Source organism: Maylandia zebra, linkage group LG4 (genome assembly GCF_041146795.1).
Source record: "Maylandia zebra isolate NMK-2024a linkage group LG4, Mzebra_GT3a, whole genome shotgun sequence".
Taxonomy (NCBI): domain Eukaryota; kingdom Metazoa; phylum Chordata; class Actinopteri; order Cichliformes; family Cichlidae; genus Maylandia; species Maylandia zebra.
Genome location: NC_135170.1, coordinates 24,637,475 through 24,658,372, shown reverse-complemented (window position 1 = coordinate 24,658,372; position 20,898 = coordinate 24,637,475). Strand labels below are relative to the sequence as shown.

At 40.2% G+C, this 20,898-nt stretch overlaps 1 protein-coding gene across 5 annotated transcripts in view; it reads left to right on the top strand.

The window, feature by feature from the left end:
* The first annotated feature begins 950 nt into the window (after nt 1-950).
* Nucleotides 951-20,898, top strand: part of baiap2a (BAR/IMD domain containing adaptor protein 2a) — a 53,154-nt gene continuing 33,206 nt past the window's right edge. For 4 of the 5 annotated variants that reach the window (XM_004559467.3, XM_004559470.5, XM_014408900.3 and 1 more), the window contains exons 1-3: nt 951-1,171; nt 15,562-15,637; nt 19,300-19,386. In XM_004559467.3, the coding sequence (XP_004559524.1) occupies nt 1,100-1,171; nt 15,562-15,637; nt 19,300-19,386 (235 nt within the window). In that variant the 5' untranslated portion in view covers nt 951-1,099. Of the gene's footprint in view, nt 1,172-5,417; nt 5,617-15,561; nt 15,638-19,299; nt 19,387-20,898 lie in introns of those variants that run through there. The other variant, XM_076883240.1, reaches the window with a different exon arrangement.

Here is a 20,898-nt window from a genome sequence, read left to right as displayed (position 1 = left end):
ACTAAGCAGCAATTAGACACTAATTAGCATGTACAATGCAGCTAACACAAATTATCCTATGAGGAAAAACAGCACCTATGGTGTAACAGGTACAGTGCGACTTCCCTAAAGCCTCATGTAATAGTAGGCATACTTGAGGCAGATTTACGTGGTGTATAATGGCTTTAATCGGAGGAATATGGCTTAAATTCACCACACTGAGACTCTATCATTTATTACTGATTACTGGTGCGCATGGAGATAAACTGGCAGGATGATCCCACTACTTTAACCAGCTGTTCATGCTTAGTCACATATGTTTATAGGTTAAGGTATATGCTAGGTCCTATTGTGCATAACTCTACCAAGCTTATCATTGTAAACACTGGAGCGATATGAATAGATAAACATACATATTTTAAAATACATGGAATTTGTGGCTACGAGAACGAATTTGCCTCAAATATTTAGTAATGGTAGAGATTTAGGGGGCGGGCTCTAAATCTGCATTTTGACAAGATGGTGCTGCGTTCTATTACCGTGGGAAATAATGTTTTTAACCGTTTAGTATAACAAAAACACGTCGCGCAACGTAGTAGAAATTTCGTTATGTGACTTTCATTGCCATGATAACGTAGGCTACCATGACAGCCTTTAATAATTGTTTGGGTTTTTAAATTTTATACTTTTGGGGGATAAAAGCCCTCCCTTCATATTTTCTCATTCTTGTTTACCCCTAATCTATACGTCCGAATGTATTAGATTTTACTTTTAAACTTGTAAACAAAAGCTGGAAAATGTTATACTATGTTATACTTCTTTTGTTTAAATCTTCGCATCGCACACAGTGTTTAAGAGATTGCGAAAAAAATAAAATAAAATAAAGGAAGCCCAACAAAAATCAGAACTTCCGAGTAGACCGTAAAGGCAGCATCGGACTGTCAGCTGTGGAGAGAGAAGGTGTGTTTAGTTAGTGGGTTTCGGGAGCGCAGAGCCACTCGGTGTCTTATCTCGCCTGTTGTTAGCTCGCACTCGTGCATTTACCCGTCTCTCCCCTGTTTTTTTTTTTTTTTTCCCTTTCTCTCCGCGGATACACGTTTAAAGTAAAAAAACAACGTTTATGGTCCTGGCTGAAGATTTCACCATGTCTCGCACAGACGAGGTTCACCGTTTGACGGAAAATGTCTACAAGGTAAGGTTCAACTAATTAATAAAGTTCGGAGGTATATACGAGCATGTAATTTCAGCCGCAAAGTAAGCACTGCAGCGGCAAAATGAATTTGATCTTTGTATAGTTTTGGTCAAGATGCATTCAAAACCCATTTTTTTAAATCATCGATGATCCCTAAGGGAGAGGCGCCGAAACGCAGCAGGTTACTATTATTATTATTTTTTATTTTTCACTTGATCAAAAATAATGTATTTTCCGCCTCCCTGTACTTTTGCGTTCCACCACAACTTAAGGCAACACCTTTCCATCAAAACTGCAAAATCAAAGTCACTCACTCTTGCTATTCCTGCTCCTTGGCCTGTTGCATGAGTAGCCTACACCTATAGCGGTCTGCTTGAAGGTAGTGTGAGCTGTTCGTTGGTTAACTACTGGTTATTGAGCACAGCCTGCTGAAACATTAACATACTGCATTCCAGAAGTCGGTGCTCGAGTGGCACAAAAGCCTAAGCATCCTGTTGCAACAAGTAAATATTTGCCTCTTCAAACCTGTTCTTCTTAAAACTCCATGTGAACTGCGTTTGATTGCAAAGCCTCAATTCTGGGAAAGACACATTCTAGGTAAAAAATGAATGGAAGCGATTGCACCATCTAAGCCCACCATTTATTTTTTTAGCTTTTTTCATGTCTCAGTATTTTTAATGCAAAACTTGTCTTCAAATTCTTTTTGTAGAAACAGCAATGGGTTGGATTTACAGCTGTATACTAAAGAAGAGCACCTGATGACAGAATAATAAGGAAATTTGCCATTTATCATCTACCAGTGCTTTCCCCTGTTGGTGTATACATGGCTGGAATGCTCATTTGATTATAGAAGTGGTTGATGAATAACTTAAAAGAGCTAATGCCCTAATCATGCGCTTGTTTTCGTGCTGATTGCTTTATAATTTATTAAACCTCACTGCAGGCTTTGTTTAACAACCTTTGCCATGGTTTAGAGTTGCAGCCAGTAATGGAATGTCAACATAATCTCACCGTATGATGGCTTGCTCCTGTGTCTGCTCTGTAATATTCTTGGGTTTCCTTAATGACTTAGGCCTGCTTGAGGTGGTCTCTATCTTATATCTGTATATATATCTAGGTATTGATACGTGTAATAACCTAAATATACTCTATCGCTAGCTGTTTCCATGCAAAGCATAAGCCAGCAGAAGTTTTGCGAAACCCATGAATGAGTCAAGACGAGCTGTTCTGATACCTATAGGGAATTGAGGTACCAGAAATGAGCAGACATCTAGGGGTTCTTAGAGCCATAAATTGAAGTAAATGTTCCCAGCACTGGTTCCAAGTTTACCTGAATGCCCTTTATCATATGGGGTTTATACAAGTGCTTATTTCCTGCAAATGTTGGTAAATCAGTCCCTCCATAAAAGGGGGAAGAAAGAAATGCTCCAGATTCCCGAGTTCTTTGGAGAGAACAGACCCCTCTGCAGATTTTGGTGCTCATTCAAGTAAAAGCCCAGCAGTGAGTCTCTGTCTCTGGGGTGAAAAAACCCTGTCAAAGCCCTGACAGTCCAACACTGATGGGCAGTAGAGTGGAGAAAGAGAGTCCCACTTCCAACACTGGGGAACTGACCCAGTGGCAAAAGCCAGGAGGTCAGAGAGTGAGTGTTATCTATAGTCACTGCTTCTTTGGCACTTTGTCATGCTTTTTTCACCAAACCTTGCAGCATAAAAGCAAGTTTCGTACTGTTTCTTTAATATTTCAAGAGTTCAGTGTGACCCATATCTCAGTGAGGGGAGAAACACGAGTCTTTTACTGTATACTGCGTGTTGTTAATGCAGTAGAGCTGCAGTGATGAACTGAGTTAACAGTCAGAAATTATTCCACAAGTATCTGTGTTATTGTGTGTTATTGTCTTTATTCTGGTCATCCTTGAAACACAACTCTAGATATTGTCTGCCTCTCTATAAGATGATTAAGACTAGCTTTGGGTATATGTTAACAGACACTTTTGCATGTTTTTAAGACATTATTATTTGATCCTGTCCTATGACCTTTAATTTTCACAAAGAAATGCAGTTTCAAATTTTTATAGTAGTTTAATTTTTGTGAGAAACAGAATATCATCCAAAAATCCAGGAAAAAAGCAAGTATTTGATCCAGTGCAACCCACAAAGAATTATGTCTCCTAATATACAGATAGCTATGTGCTATTTTTGTGGTACACGGATTACAATTAATCGATAAATGATCTAAACTTTTTATGAGTATAAAGCTGACCTGTCCTCTGAATCAGCTTCTTCCAGTCCAACATCTCTGCCAGTATGGGCAAGAGCAAAGAGCTCTCAAAGGATATTAAGAACAAGACTGTAAACCTGCACAAGGCTGCAGCGGTCTAAAAGACCATCAACAAGAAGCTTGGTGAGAAGGTGACAAGTTTTGCTGTGACTATTTGGAAATGTAAGAAATACAAAATGACCGTCAATTGCCCTCAGTCTGAAGATCTTGCCTCACAAGGTGAGGAGGATCTTGAGAAAGCCGGCAGACACAGAAGGCAGTCGGGACCACAATCGCCAAGAACACCACTGGAAATGCATTATGCCTAGTGGACTCATATTTGCAGCACCCATAAGGTCTCCCAGCTCAAGAAGGCACATGTTTAGGACCATTTTAAGTTTCAAGTGAACATCTGAATGATTCAGAGAAGGCTTGGAAGAAAGTGCTGTGTATGACCCAGAGAACACCAACTTCAAGGAGATGGAAACATTATGCTTTGGGGCTGTTGCTTCGTGGCTGGGTCTTCCAGCATGACAACAATCGAAACACACTGCCAAGGCAACAAAGGAGTGGCTTGCTTAGAAGCACATCATAATCATGGACTGGCCTAGCAAGTTACCAGACTTCAGTCCTCCTCAGTAGAAAATCTTTGAAGAACCTTAAAGGATTTAGAGTGTTTCTATAAAGAGGAGTGGGCCAAAATCCATCCTGAAACATGTGAAAACCCAGTGACCACCAAGTGGTACGTCATATGTTGCTTGGAGATCAAATGCTTATTTCACTAAATGACAGAGAAGTCAGTTTATAGCATTTATTTAATTTAATGTGGGGTTTTGTTCTAGATTTTTGCTTGGTATTCTGTGTCTCCCCATTTAAAGGAAACTGCTATGAAAATTGGAGACTTATCTTTTCTTGAAAGTGAGCAAACTTCCTAATTCAGCAGGGGGTCAAATAATTATTCCATTGACTGTATATGTGGCACAATCATTGTTTAATCAAGACAAAAAATTGAGTTGGATCAGTTATAAAAATTTTATTAACCATAGTTTACACTCAAAATAATGCAGTAATCAGCATGTTTCAGCACTTGAATCTACTGTTATGAGTTAAGATGCAAAATTACACATTGTCTGAGGCTGAAATGCAGACTGTCATCTTTAATTTCAGGGGAGTTTCAGCCAAACTGATGAAACAGTACAAGTCATGGCTTCTGTTACAGGATTAGATTAAAATGATAGAAAATGGATGCCTGAAAGTGCACAGAGGTAAATGGAAATTTCATCCACCGTATGATCACTGGCTTGGAAAGAAATACATAATGATTGAATATTTCTTTGTGTTTTGCTGAGTAAGAGTCAAACTTGGAATCTCAAGTTGTTGTTTTTCATGTTAGACCTTTTTTGTGCTAATTGCCTGTGGTGAGTGAACATGAATAGTTTTGTGCACCTCCAAGCGATAAACACAAAAATAATTGCTTTAACTTCCAAAACCTTGTAACCCTGCTTATCTCTCTGGTCTGTACATATCAGACAGCAGACAATAGTTGTTTGTCTGATTTGCAAGCAAACAACTCCTGAGGAAGAGAAAATGTTTAAAAAAATATGCAGAGACTGTAAAGTCATTGTAGTCAGCAGCTGGGCAGATACCGAGTAATCACTAGGGAGGTTAGGGGGGTAACTGCGCTGCTGTGAGTCATGTTAGCCCAGTTGAGAGTGTGTGTTTAACAGGGCTGGAACTGTAGGCATGGTGAGAGCAAGAGTGGGGATTCTGCATCTCACTCTGAGTATTGTTCCTTCAGCAAAGGGCAGAGACACTCCTTACTTTCCAGAGATGACTTTATCTTAATCAACAAGGGAGTCAACTCTGTAAACCCAGCAATCCCTGCATGATCCTCCATGACTCACTTCAATTCTCCTCCCTCACGTAGACTGGCAGTTCCAGACGAGGTGACTGGTATATAGTCATTCCTGTGCTGACACAGGGAGACAGATACTTAAGACTGACACTCAGCGCTTGCATGTTTGAGAACGTCTGTGTCTGCACTGCTGTCATCTCCACCAGCTGGTCATGCCACCGGCTGCCTGTGAAAGGTGGTGGCCTAGATCAAGCCTCTTAGCATGCCGCTGGATCAAGTCTCAGACTGACCTGGCTCGGGAGGAGGGGAGGACAAGATGAAGTGAATAAACAGGTTAGAGCAAGCCTGAATGCAGCTTCGAAAGAACAGAGCTGTGTGCTAAGCCAGTCAATAGTGCAACCTCTTAACTGCTAACATTATATGCTGCTCTCCTGAAGAATAAATAACATGGACGTTTACATCAAAGCTAAACGCCCCGTGGAAGAATGTAACTTTTTCTTGTATTTCTTCACCCTTTGTCACAGAAAGTATTGCGTGTTCTGCCCCCGATACAATGCAGTGCAGGTTTTGAACACACCCTGACAGGTAAGGAAATAAAAGGGTGTGGCTCATCACCACTAGCCCTCAGGACAGCGCCGTTTTCCCATGGAACACCACTCCCTAAATGTCAACACAGCCCGGAAGCCAGTAGATGCCATTTTCTCAAATGTCTGTTATGAATGTGGCAAAATAGTCGTTTGACGTTAAGTGGATCAAGCGCGTTCTGCAGTGCGCTCTTGTTATTTGATCTTCATTTTGTGGTTGCCTGATAGCGGCTGCAGTATGTCTGATTAAAGAAAAAACCCTCATCTGAAATGCAGTTTCTCTGCCTAAAAGACATCTTGTTATGTAATAGGTTTCTCTCTCAGTTGCAATATTGTCGTGACATTCACTACACTCAAATGAATGTTACTCTGGTGATGATAAGAGAACTACAGTTTCACCACAATCTCATGTGGGAGATCTGAACAGGTGGTCTCTTAGCAACAACGTGCCATTATTCTTATGTGTTTCTGTCATATCATTGTGCTAAAAGACTTGCAGTTGGTGAAGGGCTAGAGAAGGCGTGTGAGAGGGAGGAATAGCGATAGAAGGATAGTATTTTATTTTATTTTTCAAATATGGACATGTTTATTTCAGAAAGGGAATAAAAGGAGATATAGAGCTAATGAAATGCTTACTAAAAGCCCCAGAAAGGATCTAGTGTAAACCAGCCTCTTTGATGTATATACAGTGCTGTGTGTCGTTTGTGTGGTCTTACAATAAGAAGTTGTCTGGAGCTGCATAAGTGAAAATGCCATACATTGTTTTATTTGCCTTTTTCCTTGCCGCACGTCAAATAAGGCACCACTTGTCTTATAAAATGCAATTTAAAGGAGTTTAAAATGACTTGTGCTTCTGAACATCTGCCCCCAGAATATAGTGTTTCAACAAGTTTATTCCTGTGGTGCCTAGGGCCTTGAAAAGATTGCATTATGCACTGCAGGAGATATCATAACATTCATTGCCTTTGGAACAGCAGATTTGTTCCCTGTGCCTTTGACTGCGATGCTGAGAGAGGACTATTGCTCCACACACCCACCTTCTCTGCACGTCTGGGGGCGGATGGTTTAGAGACATTCTCTTTTCTTTTACTCATCATTGCTTTTTTTTGTTTTTTCCAAGGGCATAGACTGGCGATGCTGACTGCTAAATCCAAAGCTACACTCCAGTGACTCAAACATGCTTCATGACAATCACTGATCATTAAGGTTGATTTGAAGTCACCCTGTTAGCATGGCTACTCTCCCGAATGTAGAGGATAGAAAGAAAATGTAAAAGAATATAGAAGGATTTTGTTTATTTTAGAAAAATAAAGCGTTAAAGTGTTGCCAGTGAAGAAGAAGAAGAGATGAAGAGAAGGAAAAATAGATGGAGACATTCCACATCCTTGTTGAAATAGTCCCTAATTACTGTGGAGGGTGAAGCTGTAATTACACAGACAGAAAGAGACACAGAGACAGAAAATTTCAGTTCGTACTGTGTCAATGGACACAATGGTCTTGCATTGATGGGCCATGAACTAGAGTTAACATGCCTGTGGCCGCTCTTACTCTATGCATCTGTGGCAAATGCTGCTACTTTCAGTAGGATTGGCTACACTACACCCACAAGGCCAGCTCAACAGGCAGCCACAGTGCTCTTCTGAGCCCCAAGCCAGTTGTACTTATGAGCAGAAAGTCAGTAATGCTGCATGGATACCCAGATGGTTTGAATGTTCCTTTAGGTGAGAACATTTTGACGCAGCCAAATTTTGCCATTTGGATATAAAATGAGTAATGCAGCAGATTTGCTGCTCTGCCACTGTAAACTTTCTTTTTTTTTTTTTTTTTTGTAGCATTCAAAAGACCTTTATCTATATCCATCTATATCTCAGAATGTACATGTATCTCAATGAATCAGCATCAAAACAAAACCAAAAAAAAATCTGTGGCAAAACAATGCCACCCACATGTTATTTTCAAATTAATCAAGCACTTAGTTGACTGACACTGTGGGAAGCTTAAATGGGAAATTTGCAGTTTCAGTTTGTTTAGGTGTTTTCTTTCTGTTTTGGAATGTGGAGAAACTGGAGTGTTACAGGTAGTTCTGTAGCAGTAGGATGCTTGCACAGTACAACACATGTTTTTCATTGTATTTATTTGTTTCTTCATTTTTATAGAATTGCCCGCAAGCTTTCAAACTGATGTGCAAAAATGTTAATTTCCTATACAGCCAGCCAGTGACGTAACCTAAAATACAATGAAAGATTTTCTCAGATTCAACATTTTCTATTTTTCAATTTGAAAGCTAAAATCATATTTTGAGGGATTTGTGGGAAATGCATCCCTTTCCTCCACAAAAGGAAAAGGATCTTTTGCTGGTAAAAGAAATAAAGCTAGCAAATAAGTCTGGTCTCGGTTGCTGTGGTAACCAGTGTCTGCACTGAGTTAGTTGAATGGTTGATGCTGAGGTGGATGAGGGGGTCACACTAGCTGCAGATGACAGAAAAGCAAACAAACACAGTAAATTGTTGGTCTCTGGTGTGTATGTTATTTGTCCGGCAGAGACAGAAGGGGACATTTCAGTTTAAAGGTGAGGAAAAGATAAAGTAATTGTTTGTAGAGGGCTTGGTTTTTCCTACTCAATCTGAGACCCCTTAGAGACAATTATGGACCCCAAAAGAGTCTTTAAAAAAAACTCATGTCTGCTCTGTTATACTGAAATTTGCCAAAGTGCCTTTTCGTGACTGATATTTACAGTAGGGGCCATCTCCAACCTGACAAACCCTTTTATTTCTGTGTAGCATGCAAGGCATTATCATTGAATTGTTGCAAACCCTGACTGAGTTCACAAATACAGCACACAGGAACTGCTGATATTTACCCTCTGCGCTGCAAGTTAATAAGAGTATAGTACAAATCATAAATTCCCCGTTTTATTCCCATCTTACCAGGAGCATGTTTACATGACAGAGGATGGAAAGTAGGCTACTGTTGGCAAGAAGCGATGTATGATTTATAGGCTTTTTTGCAACAGTTTATTTTCAGTGTTTACATAGTTCCTGACATGAGTCTTTTTGGACTAATGACCATGACTGTAGACCTGCACGAAACCCTTTCCACTGTTTATGTTCACAATAAAAATAAAACGTATTCAAAAAATTGGATGACATTTAATACAAGCGTCTAAACCTGCACTGGGTTGTTTCACTACATTTGAAATTTTTAGAAAAGGTAAACGGCTTGTGTGGCACAGCAACATCATTATCTGTGACATAAAAGCCAGCGCTGAAACTGTCAGGAGTTGTTGCAACCAAAGCACATTGTTATAGGAAGAACGTCTCTGTTCTATTTTATATCGATGCCTGTGTTTGACATGAGTGATGCGCAACACTTGAGTGTGCACGCTTCCATAACAAAGGAATGGAGGAGCTGTTTTTGAAGTCTACAAACTTTTCTTTTTTTCTGCTCATAATGTTAAAGTTTTCTCCCTTCAAGAGAACTTGGAAAGGACACACGCATTCATGTGGTATTCTGAGATTTGATTTTTACCTTGGCTTCCACTGAGAGCACATGATGTACCTTCTGCAGCATTAGTAAAGCTTTAAGTATGCGAAACTGCGAACTGGCCATTGGCATCTGCTCAAAGCGTATACCTCTGACATAAGCGCATGATTTGCATTGTTGTTTGCAGTTTACTGTGTTTCAGATTTACAGTAGCTCTTCAGTTAGTCTTTAGAGTCCTTGTACTTCACAGTCTCTTGATAAGTGCTGGGAATGTCACTGTACTGTAGGGCTTTGATGCTTTGAAGTCTTAACTTCTTTTTAAATCAAATGATAAAACTGCCCATCCTATCTGAGTATACGCAAGAAGTCAAAACACTCAGTTGTCTAATTTTAAGTGTGACGTTTAAATGGAATTTACTTTCTTCTAGTGAAATGTGATGAAGTTTGGAATGCATTCCCTTAGACATGTGTCCTATTTCCAATATGCCAACTGTCTCATTAGTTCTAACACCAAAAAAATGATTTCTGATAAGCTGTGACCAGCCTTAGCACCAAATTGACTGGCTTAGGAGAAAAACCCAGGATGGCATAGCATAAACAACCAGAATACCCTCTGACAGGTACCCAGATATATTCAAATCCAGCACCACTGCTACAATCACAGATTCTTTTTTTTAAATTTTTAGCTAACTTAATTGTCTAAAGATTTCATTTGTACCTTGATTCATGGGTCGATGTGACAATGAAAGGAAACGTATATGAAAAGAAAAATCCCTGTTAAACAGTCTGAGTTTCGTGACCACACTGTAGAGACATCGTTTGGCCAGCAAGGGGTTTTCTCCCAAGAAATGATTTAGTCAAGGTCCCGTTTGAGGTGTACGGTCTTGAGCCCATCATGTTAATAATCAGTCAGTGCACTCAGCTAGACTGGAGATCACACTGGAGCCAAAATATTTGGTCCTAGTACACTAATTAGTTCAGGTATCAGTTGCCCTCCAGCTGAGACTCATTCTTTGCTTATGCACCCTCATTATTAAGAAAGAGAAAGGCAAATGGCATTTTTGCCACTAGTCAGTCCACACAGTATCCACTTTCTTAACATTCTTCCCTAATAACATCAGCAGCTCTGGCAGCTTCTTTCGGCTCTCATCATGTGATAGGTCCTTACAGTCCTCACAAATGCAGTAAATGGCAGATTCAGCGTTCATGTGATCTGGGCATTTATGTATTTATTAAATTTTTTTTTAGGCCTGTGACAAGTTGCTATGTTGAAGAGGAAGTGAGAAGGAATGAGAGAGGGGAGGGTGAGAGGGAACAGATGATGGCTTCCTGGCTTCTGATTGCGCGTGATTCCCCCTGGTTCTAATCAGCTGGTGTTAGTTTCAAATTGCCCCCTTTGCATGTCATTACAATGTTTGTGTGCGTAGGTGTGTGTGTGACAGAGGAGAACAGAGTGAGCAGAGATGAATGAATGTCCCATAATTTGAATCTGCCATCTAGATGCATCGACCTTGTTTCGATTGTTGCTGCTATGGTGAGGGGAAACATTGATTTGTTTAGTGCGCAGAAAGAAATCATTTTTTACGTCGCCTAATAAAGTTTTCCTCTAATCCTCCTTTATACATGCACTCATGCACGCCACAGTTCTCTGTATTCTCCCTGTCTCACCTCTGCAGCACAGCTGGGTGTCAAAGAGATCTGATTAATTTTGCAGGAGACATTAGTCTGCCCTCCTTTGATTGTCTCCCTTAATTTTTTGCTCCGAGTGCTGATAATGAATTCAATCAGTCTTCGTGTAGGCAGTGACGAAATGAGCAGACTCTTCCTCTCAGAAAAGGAGAAAATGACTCGAGCCTTGACTTATTTCTTATTTTATGAATTCTTTAATTAGAAGATGATACAACGAGTTTGAAAAGAGGGGGATACAGTAGCCGATTATACACCTTTTCTTCGTAATTCATAGAATATTTCATCCTCACAGTTTTCTATTCAGTCATCTACTTGATAGCTCTCTCTCTCTCTCCCTCCCTGCCTCTCTGTCGCACAACCTTAAGTGTCTCCTGGCCCCATTTCCCAATTAGCTGTCACAATTAGGGTAACAATGTAGCACAAGAGAACTGGGATGACAAATTTAGCAACAATGGGAAGAGATGAAGAAAGAAACTACCTCACTTTTTTTTCACTTCTTCACTTCCCTTAACTACATGTCATTTAAGTTCTATTGTAATTCATGTCTCTTATATAATAGTTATATCAGTAGCTAATCGCATAATACTGTAAATTGGCTCCAGAGCTGCATGCATTACTGTCTGTTTATAGAGTGCGTGCGCGTGCGTGCGTGCGTGTGTGTGTGTGTGTGTTCGGAACGTGGAAGAAAAGGCAGCTAGGCTTGTGTCACATACCTTTGGCCTCTTCAGTGGGAGAATGTTCTGTAATGATGCTGTACTGGGCCTAGCTTTTTTTTTTTTATGTAATCCTCCCACCAGTTTTAAACACCACCACTCTTCATTATAACCACTTGTATCAATGTAGGTGTGTGCACGAGTACACACACATGTATTTGTGAATTTGTGATACACACGTTTGTGTAACCTCTTCAATGAGATGCACTGAATAATTTAGGAATAAATATTTTCTTAGCAAGGTCCTGAGGGTTGTCTTTTATCTTCCCAGAGGTAGAACAAGCAGGGATACAATTTGTATTGAGGTGCTATGTGAACTTGAGATAAGGTTCTCAACCAATTATATTTGTATCCTTTGAGTGTGTTAGTCTAACAGAGCCGGGGGGAGAACATTAGAATAATTTATAATATGCGTTTTACTATTGTTTCATCGTAACTTTGCAATAAGTTTATTTAAAACAATTATTTTTATTAAAAAATAAAATAAGTAAGCAGACTGAAGAGTAAGCAGACCACTGAAGAGTCTGTAGGACGTTGTTGCCTTGTGTGTGCTTGTATCTGTATAAGAACAAAGTTTCTCACTGTATTGTTGTTCCACGGTGCACTGTAGACTTACCATGAGTCCATTTTAATTGACAGCTAGACTCAGTCAACAGAAGAGGAGGAGGACTCTAAAAGGCTGTGACTTCTGATTTTAGCCAAACAATATAGGATCCTGAACAACTCTTACTGGTACACTGGTAGTGTTGCTCTGACCACAGCAAATGCTAAAAAACTTCATATGTTGTGCAGAGATTTGTGGGTTTCTAAAATAAAGCTATAGGAGTGGGGTATAGCTTCAAAATTATATTACAATATTTCCAGAAAATTTGGAAGAAAAATATTTAATCTACTGAGCAATGTAACCTCAGTAGTGTAAAGGGTTTTTTTTTTTTTTCCAATGAGCTACTGTCATTGATGTCAGACTACCTAATTTGAAGTGTGAATTTTCTTAAACAAGGTGCCAGCTGCAGCGGGTTTATAGTGCAGTAGTAGTGATACAGCAATATATCCGATGACACAGTCAAGTCAAACATAAACACAAAAGTAGCAAGGAATTTATATCCACCGCCCTCTTTCCCTGGTATATGGAGCACAACTAGTGAGCATTCCAGCGGTACTCAGTGGAGCATTTGTTTAAGTGTGAGTCGCTTATCTCTAGCTAGTTTCTCCCCCTTTTGTAGCCTGGTTGTCTCGAACAGTGTTTTTGTCTCAAGTGGTGAAACAAGTTTGTTATTTTCAGTTTTAGCGGGAACATTTTTCTCGCATGTTTTGCAAAGTACTTCGTTCTCTTGGAGGTTGTTTAGGTACTAAATCATCACCTGAGATGGACGCATGGCTCTGACTCTCAGACATGCCCGAGTGTGCTAGAACGTAAAGGCAAATTTATTACTGGCATTAGCAGGGACAATATGATATGGGACATCCCTGTAAAGCAAAATACTGAAACAAGAGCAAAGACTAAATTACTATTAATCTGATGTGTTTCTTTGAAATATAATTAACAGCACAAGCAATGTTTAAGCATTGGTAGTAAACATTTGCTGGTTTCCTTCAGAGCTTCTTTAGTTATGTAAAAAAATGGTGGAGAATCTCAGGTATTTAACTCCTAGTGGGGGTTGGCCCCTTTGGAGGTGTTTGCTTTTTAAAGCACTCAAGACTCTCATGACATGGATGATTGCAAACCTACACAGATATTTAACTAACAGTATATATACACAGTAGTGGCCCACAAGTTGTATTTATATCCAGTTTATAATATAACGCAGAAGAAGATGTTTGGGTAATTGAGGAATAGTGTCATCACATGATTTGTCCTGCAAACCAACTTGTGACTTCATTGATTACAGTGGTCTAGCAAGGTCTTTAAAACATGCACAGCACAGCTCTGAAGGCAGTGGTGTGAAATTGCTAGTTAATATAATGAATGAACAACAACCTTTTTATTTTTCTCTTTTCTCTTGACCATTTTGAAAATGTAAATCCTCTACAATAAAGCATCACTTCTTCTTTTGGCTGCTCGCTTTAGGGGTCACCACAGCAGATCATTTGCTTCTATCGCACCCCATCCCTAGCATCCTCTTTTATCACACCAATCCACTGCATGTCGTACTTCATTACATCCATGAACCTCTGTGGTCATTCTCTTTTCCTCTTCAACATCCTTTCTCCATTATATCCACTATCCTCCCTCTGCACATGTCCTATCCATCCCAGCCTTGCCTTTCTAACTTTACAAACTCCTCAGCCTTTATGGTTTTCCTTTATAGGGCAAAAGTCTATCAGGTATTGGTTATAAGAATATTGTTGACAGACAATAAAAAATGTCTAACCCAATACTTAAAACTATATCCTAGTTTGATACCTTTTAAATTGCATTTGCCTATAGATGTATAGATCTAAACCAGTAAATCAGAGTAAATGAGTCATTGATGGTGACTTGTCTTTTGGCATTTTGACGTTATTACTTATAGTTTGCTCCAGTTTTACAATTTTTTTTTTTTTTGTAAGCAGAGTCATAAAAAGGTGTAGTAATTTAATTACTTATGATAAAGAAAAATAATAGGCACTTTATATCTTACTCATTTGGACTTTCACTATAGATGGATTACATACATATATGGTGCTGCTCAACTTTTGGCACAGTTTAAAAAAGCAATAAGGAAAAAAACTGGCTGAAAAATGAAGGAAAAAGCAAAAATGCTGAAGTCTGAGTGAGGATAAGAGGCCCATGATTTTCAGGATGGGCTGATGGGGTTTTAGCTTGACACTAGTGGCACCTTACCATATTATTTTGCCACTGTGTGGATTCAGGCTAGAAGTAGATTATAAAGTGTTCTCCAGCAGTATTGATGGTTGGTGGAGACTGCTGCTGCTGCAGCAGTGTTGTAGTTGTCTCTCTTCCCCCCTGGCTATTCCTGACTATGTGACTAGGGACCGGCTAATTGGAGGAAGCCCTGGAGAAGTGCAGGAGGAAGGAGGGGAGGAGAAGGGAGGTGGTGTTGAGAAGTGTCAAGAATCATGCATTCTCAGCATTTTACACTGCACCTTGGAGTGTATTGGGATACAGTATTTCCAGAGCAAAACAGTGTAGCTTACTGATCCAGCCAAAACAAAAGATATGACTTCTGCGACTGGTTATTATAAAAATGAGAAACCCATTAATAAAATGCTTGAATTTCACTGAACCAGTACTGCAGCACACAGTTCTTGGAAAGGCTGTTAGTACAATTAATCACACTGTAAGCTGGATGTTTTGTCAGGCATTCAAAAGGCAGCAACCCTACAAACACGGTCGAGAGCTATAGTTCAGTAACTCCTACCCCTAATAAGATAAAACTTTAAGACGTATTACATTTGAATTTGTTAAGACACCAAACCCCCTTTTGCACTATGCTGTAAACATGTTTATTTCTACTGTGAAGTTGGGCATTTTAACATGGCAGTCTATGGGGACCGACTCGCTTTCGGAGCAAGCCTCCAGTAATCATTTGAGGAACTGCAGCTTTTTGGCACGTCGTCTTTGGCTCCATATTTCAGCCCCAGAGGTTGCCTCTTGGTCTGTACACTGGTATGTGTTCTGTATATAGCTGTTTACTTTATAGAAAACTGCTTTTGTGCACCTGGAGAAGCTTTGCATATAAAGAGAATGTGAGGCAAAAAGTGGAATAGCGAATAAATAAAGCAATATGCAAGTCTTTGCTCTTGACTTACAGTCTAATGATAAGTAATTGCCCAACCTCCCATCTATTTCTTGTTTTCTTTTTCAGACCATTATGGAGCAGTTCAATCCCTGCTTACGGAACTTTGTTGCCATGGGGAAGAACTATGAGAAGGCCCTTGCCAGTAAGTCCTTTCTTTTTTTCTTTCATGCTCCTGTTTCACTGCAGATTTAGGCACTTAGCCAAGAAAACACTCTGTTTCTTTCTCTTTCTTTATCACACACACACACACACACACACACACACACACACACACACACTCTCTCGCTCTCTCTCGCTCTCTCTCTCGCTCTCTCTCGCTCTCTCTCTCTCTCTCTCTCTCTCTCTCTCCCTTGCTTTATGTATCTAGCTACATATCCTTTTTTGTGCATTTTAAAAAAACAAAACAAAAAAACCCTACAAAATTTATCCTTATGTTAAATAGGCAGACCTAATCATCTGGTGCAGAGCTTCTGGCGTTGCTTGTACATGGTTATAGAGGTGTAGTCAGAGCAACACAAAAGACCTCTAATCTAATTCAAAAGCGAGGATAGCTCACTGTCAGCAGTCAGATTTACAAAGGAAAACAAGTGTGTGTGTGGCTGTGTGGCTATGTGCTTGTGCATTTGTTTGTTGGAATCCCAAACACTTACAGCCATGCCTTTTGAATTTACTTCCTGATTTGAGCTGCTTTTAGAAAATCAGGTCAGGACATTGTACAGAGTTGTCCTTTCTCACATGTAGCACACAGCAGTGTTATCTCACTGCTGGAAACTGTACTGTATTGTATTTAATTTAGGCAAGGTAAGGTAGGATGTGCAGGATGACCACTTGCTGGCTGTGAATTTGCACAACTGTTACTGTGCAGGCATTATTCCCACATCACATGGACTTTGCGGGAGGTAGCAGCTTAAAGACCAGTTCATGTTCAATCTGACTGTGTCCAGCATTTGCATTCTCACATAAATCCTTGTTGGGCGTTGTTTAGAAAAATTTGGCATTGTAGGGCATGTGTGAAAAATTAGTTTTAAAAAGACTGTCATACAATGTGTTCCTCAACCATAACAAGACCTCCCTCTGCCAGTCCAACTCATCCTACCATTAAGGATGTTCTCTTCTCTAACAAGTCTTTTTCTTTCCGTTGATGCACAATAACTAATCCTGTCTTTGGTTTAAGTAGGAAACAGACTGGTAGGCTCTCACAGAGCCATTAAAGACCCACTTTGCAGAATTGGCTAAACCCAAAGGACTAAGCAGCTCTCATTTGAGGGGGCTGGGGATGGGAGCGCACACCATATCCATATGGTGCAATCACTGAAATTATCCCACACCAGAAATGCCAAAAGCCTTCACTGATAGGCCTGCTTGGTCTGGGTATTAGAGTATTACAGGTTTTCCAACACAGCATTCAGTCAGTGAATTTCACAGTGGCTGGTAAGTGTAAAAGCAACAAATGCTGCGACTGACCGAGTCTAACTGCCAAGCCAACAGAGCCTGTAATTTTTTATACAAGTCCCCTGACAATATGATGATTTTGACACACTTACAGAAAATCTTTACTGTCTCGATCAAGATGTGTTATCCCTCCTCAGAGTGAAGGATGAGTGAAGGATCAGTAGCTCTCAAATAAACCCCTCCCCTACCATTTGCCTGCCGTGCAATCAGAGATCCAATAATCCTCTCCGTCTGTCTCTCTGAACCCCTTATCACACATTTCATTAGATAGACCCACCCGTATAGATCCAGCTTATCTAATCAGCCATTCTTCAGTTACAGAGACACTATCACACGTGCTGCTGCAGCAGCATCAGCAAAAAGAAAGTGTCTGTTGCTGGGAGATCTGCAAGAGCTCTCACAACCCCCCCTACCACACATGTGCAAACTCACATGAACTGACACTCACACATTCACACTTTCCACATCAAGGCAGGCAGGAGGCCTGTTTGACATAACGAAGAGGACTCAGCTATGATGCTCTGAAGGCTCTGCTCTTATTTCTCTGGTCTTTCCCATGCAGTAGAGAAAGAAGGAAGCACAGGCCATCTCCTGCCATTGACTCAGCTGTAATTGGGATTAGCATTAGCATATGTCCCTCAGCCTCGGAGCAGAGCTTCGAGGCTTCCAGCCTAGGAGACTTCCCTTATTGCAGGGCAGCTGCATCTGTCTGCTAGAAATAGCTTGCCCCTGCCAGGACATTGTTGTAAATGTGCCTCTCACCTGGGAGCTGTCTGAAAGGCAAAGGCCCATCTGTCACCTGGACTGCTGTTGAATTCACCTCAAAAAGCACTGGCCATTATTTGCTGGAGATTGTCAGACTGGTGGAGGACTGCATGGTAGTAAGGCAGAAATCACTGGAAGCTGACTCTGCCCTGTGTGACCTCTGTTAGCCTGGTCAGGTGCAGTTGAAATGATAGTGGCTGAGGCGGATATTGATTTGTGCAGCCAGGACGACTCCTTATTTAGCTGCAGAGCAAATACAAGCAGAACGACTGCACATTTGGATTAACTTCACTGATTGTTTTTGTGCATGCATGGAGCAAAAGTCAAACTTTCTGTGTGTGCACCAGTAGCCCCTTATTGGTCACGAGACCTACAGCCATGTGCATTCACTGTATGTCATGTGAGAATTTTAGAAACACTGTATGCTTTATGCCTTGCATTAGTGCTAGCGGGGAGCCTGTGGAATCATTGTCTATACAGGTGTACGAGGCTTGTCAATCAGCAGCCAACACAGTCACTGTGTCACCCTGCTGTGGGGTGTTCAAACATATTGACATAAAAGATTAAATGGAATGGAAGAAGCAAAAGTGCAGTGGCGATTATCAGCATGTGGTTTACAGCATGACAATTACTCTTTCCTTTGTGAAACAAGGAGCTATTGATTTCTCTTTTTTTCGTATGTATGTGACCTATTGGCCATGGATCAAAAAGAGGCCTGAGATAAATATTCCCCTGTGCATTTTATATACATTTATTTATATTTATATATAATAAATGCTTAGCTTTTCTTTACTGTATGATATAGAACAGCGGTCCCCAACCTGTTTTGCGCCATGGACCGGTTTATGCCTGACAATATTTTCACGGACCGGCCTTTAAGGTGTCGTGGATAAATACAACAAAATAAAACTAGTACCGGTACCGAAAAAAAGATTTGTTCATAACACACGTGAAAAGACCCAGGAAAACCGATTTAACGATAAAAACGATAACAAAATAACGCTGAAAACCAATTTAAAAACCCTGAAAACCATACATTTCACACCTGAGCCTCAACTCTCGCGGCCCGGTACCAAACGACTCACGGACCGATACTAGTCCGAGGCCCGGGGGTTGGGGACCGCTGATATATAGGGGAGAAAATAAAGCACACTTGCAAACTTGTTTTAAAAAAGGCTTCTGCAGGGTATGGCACAAAAAATTGACATGGAAAAGCTGTTAAAACATGGACAAAGGAAGTGTTTCCAGGTGTTACAAAATATTGAGTGAGTGGTTTCATAGCAAAATGAATTTATCTGAAGTGACCCAAAAAATGCTCACATACTTTATTCTGACTCAAAGGTGCAACATTTATTATTTTTCATATGAAACTAGAAACAGAACATAAAAGGAAAAAAAGGAGATTTATTGTTTGAAATACTTCTAAGAGAAACTAGAGATCACTGTATAGAAAGCTGTCACCTGTATTTACACAAAGCTAAACTGTGCATTGTGAGGTTTTTTTCAGAATGGAAAGTGGACTGTTCTGTAACCTTTAAACTAATAACCCCTTTATTTCTTTTTGTACTCACTCCTATTTTCTTCTAGATGTGACATTTGCTGCCAAAGGCTACTTTGATGCTCTGGTCAGAATGGGTGAATTGGCCAGTGAGAGTCAAGGATCCAAAGACTTGGGTAAGTGATGTATATATGATGACCCTACCTTCTTTCTTTCCATCTTATTGGAGGGTTATATTTTTTCCTTCCTTTTTTCTGGTTACATTGGCCTTATAGAGAAGCCGCATTATCTTTCTGTGTATAAAATAATGTGACAGTTGAGTAGCATTTAAGAAGAAAACATGTGGGTTGATAGAGAAGGTGCTTTTTAATTAGTCTTTTTAATCTAGTCATTTCACTCATGGAGGAAATGACTTCTTCACTACACGGGCTTCCTTTTCATAGGGAAATGTTCTAGGAAGGAAAAACAAAACAATGATGAGTGCAGTATCATCAGCAGCACAGTGAGGCTCGGGCTGAACATTGTCATTTTCAACAGCATACATAGTTAGATGCTTTCAACCAAGCTGAAAAGTATAAAGTCTTTTTAGATTTTTGGTAGGAGAGTGCCAGTTTGATACATTTCCTGCATGGCATGCTTTCATTTTGTGGAAAAATGTATGCGTATACTGGACGTGTTGCTCTTTAGATTAAGTGCTTATGTCATGTCAATTAGTTGTGTCTGGATGTGAGCATTCTGGTTGCAAACCTAGAGGTCAATTGGAAAAGCAACACCTGGTGCTCTCGTAGTGAGTAGTTTCCTAGGTGATCAGTGATTTTCTGTGTGTGTGTGTGCGTGTGCGTCTGTGCGTGTGTTTGCTGTCCCCAGCCCAGGGGAAATCAGCTCATGTTTGAAGAGATTCCCTTTTGCACTGATTGTGCACTCGGCTGCTTGATCTGCGCAGAAGTAGCTGTTGATTTGATGGGGCCTTTGTTGCTGTGGAGCTGAGATACAGTTTGGGTTTCCTCCAGCCCAGCCAACAGGGACTGACATGAAAGTGCTTTCAGGATGTTTTATTCAGCAAGCGATCCTCTCGCTCTCTCTATCTCTATATCTCACAGCGTTTGTGTGGATTTCTATTGATTCCAAAGTTCACAGCAGTACTTCCATGCTGAACCTGGCCTTGCTTACAGTAGCTGGCTCTTTGTGACCAGACAACCTCGGTTGAAGTTGTCACAAAGACAGAAGAATATATATGTAGTCTAACTGACAGCTGGTCTAATCTCCTCTTGCACCACCAACCACTTGGACTGTAACAGCACTGAATTCTACCTTATTCTTAAAAATACACATTATTGAATGTGCTTGAAGTTTCTGTGTGTGCTGGGATTTGATTTAAATCCTATTCATAACGGAAATAAAGCTGCCAAATTTGGAAATTGTACATAGACCATTGTGTGTAGGATATTTCCGTGTGTATGAGACAACTGAAAACCTATGCCTCAAGGAGGATTTGGAAAAGAACTTGATATTTAAACGACTAAACCTTTCTGTCTTAATATCTGCCCATTCTTGTCTGCCCATCTAGACACAGCAAAGACTGAGATTCTCACTCATTAAGTTTGAAAAAAAAAAAAAAAGAAAAAGATTGTGATGTAATTAAATATAATGCATCCTGTTGTTTGTTGTCTGTTTCTTATATCATGTGT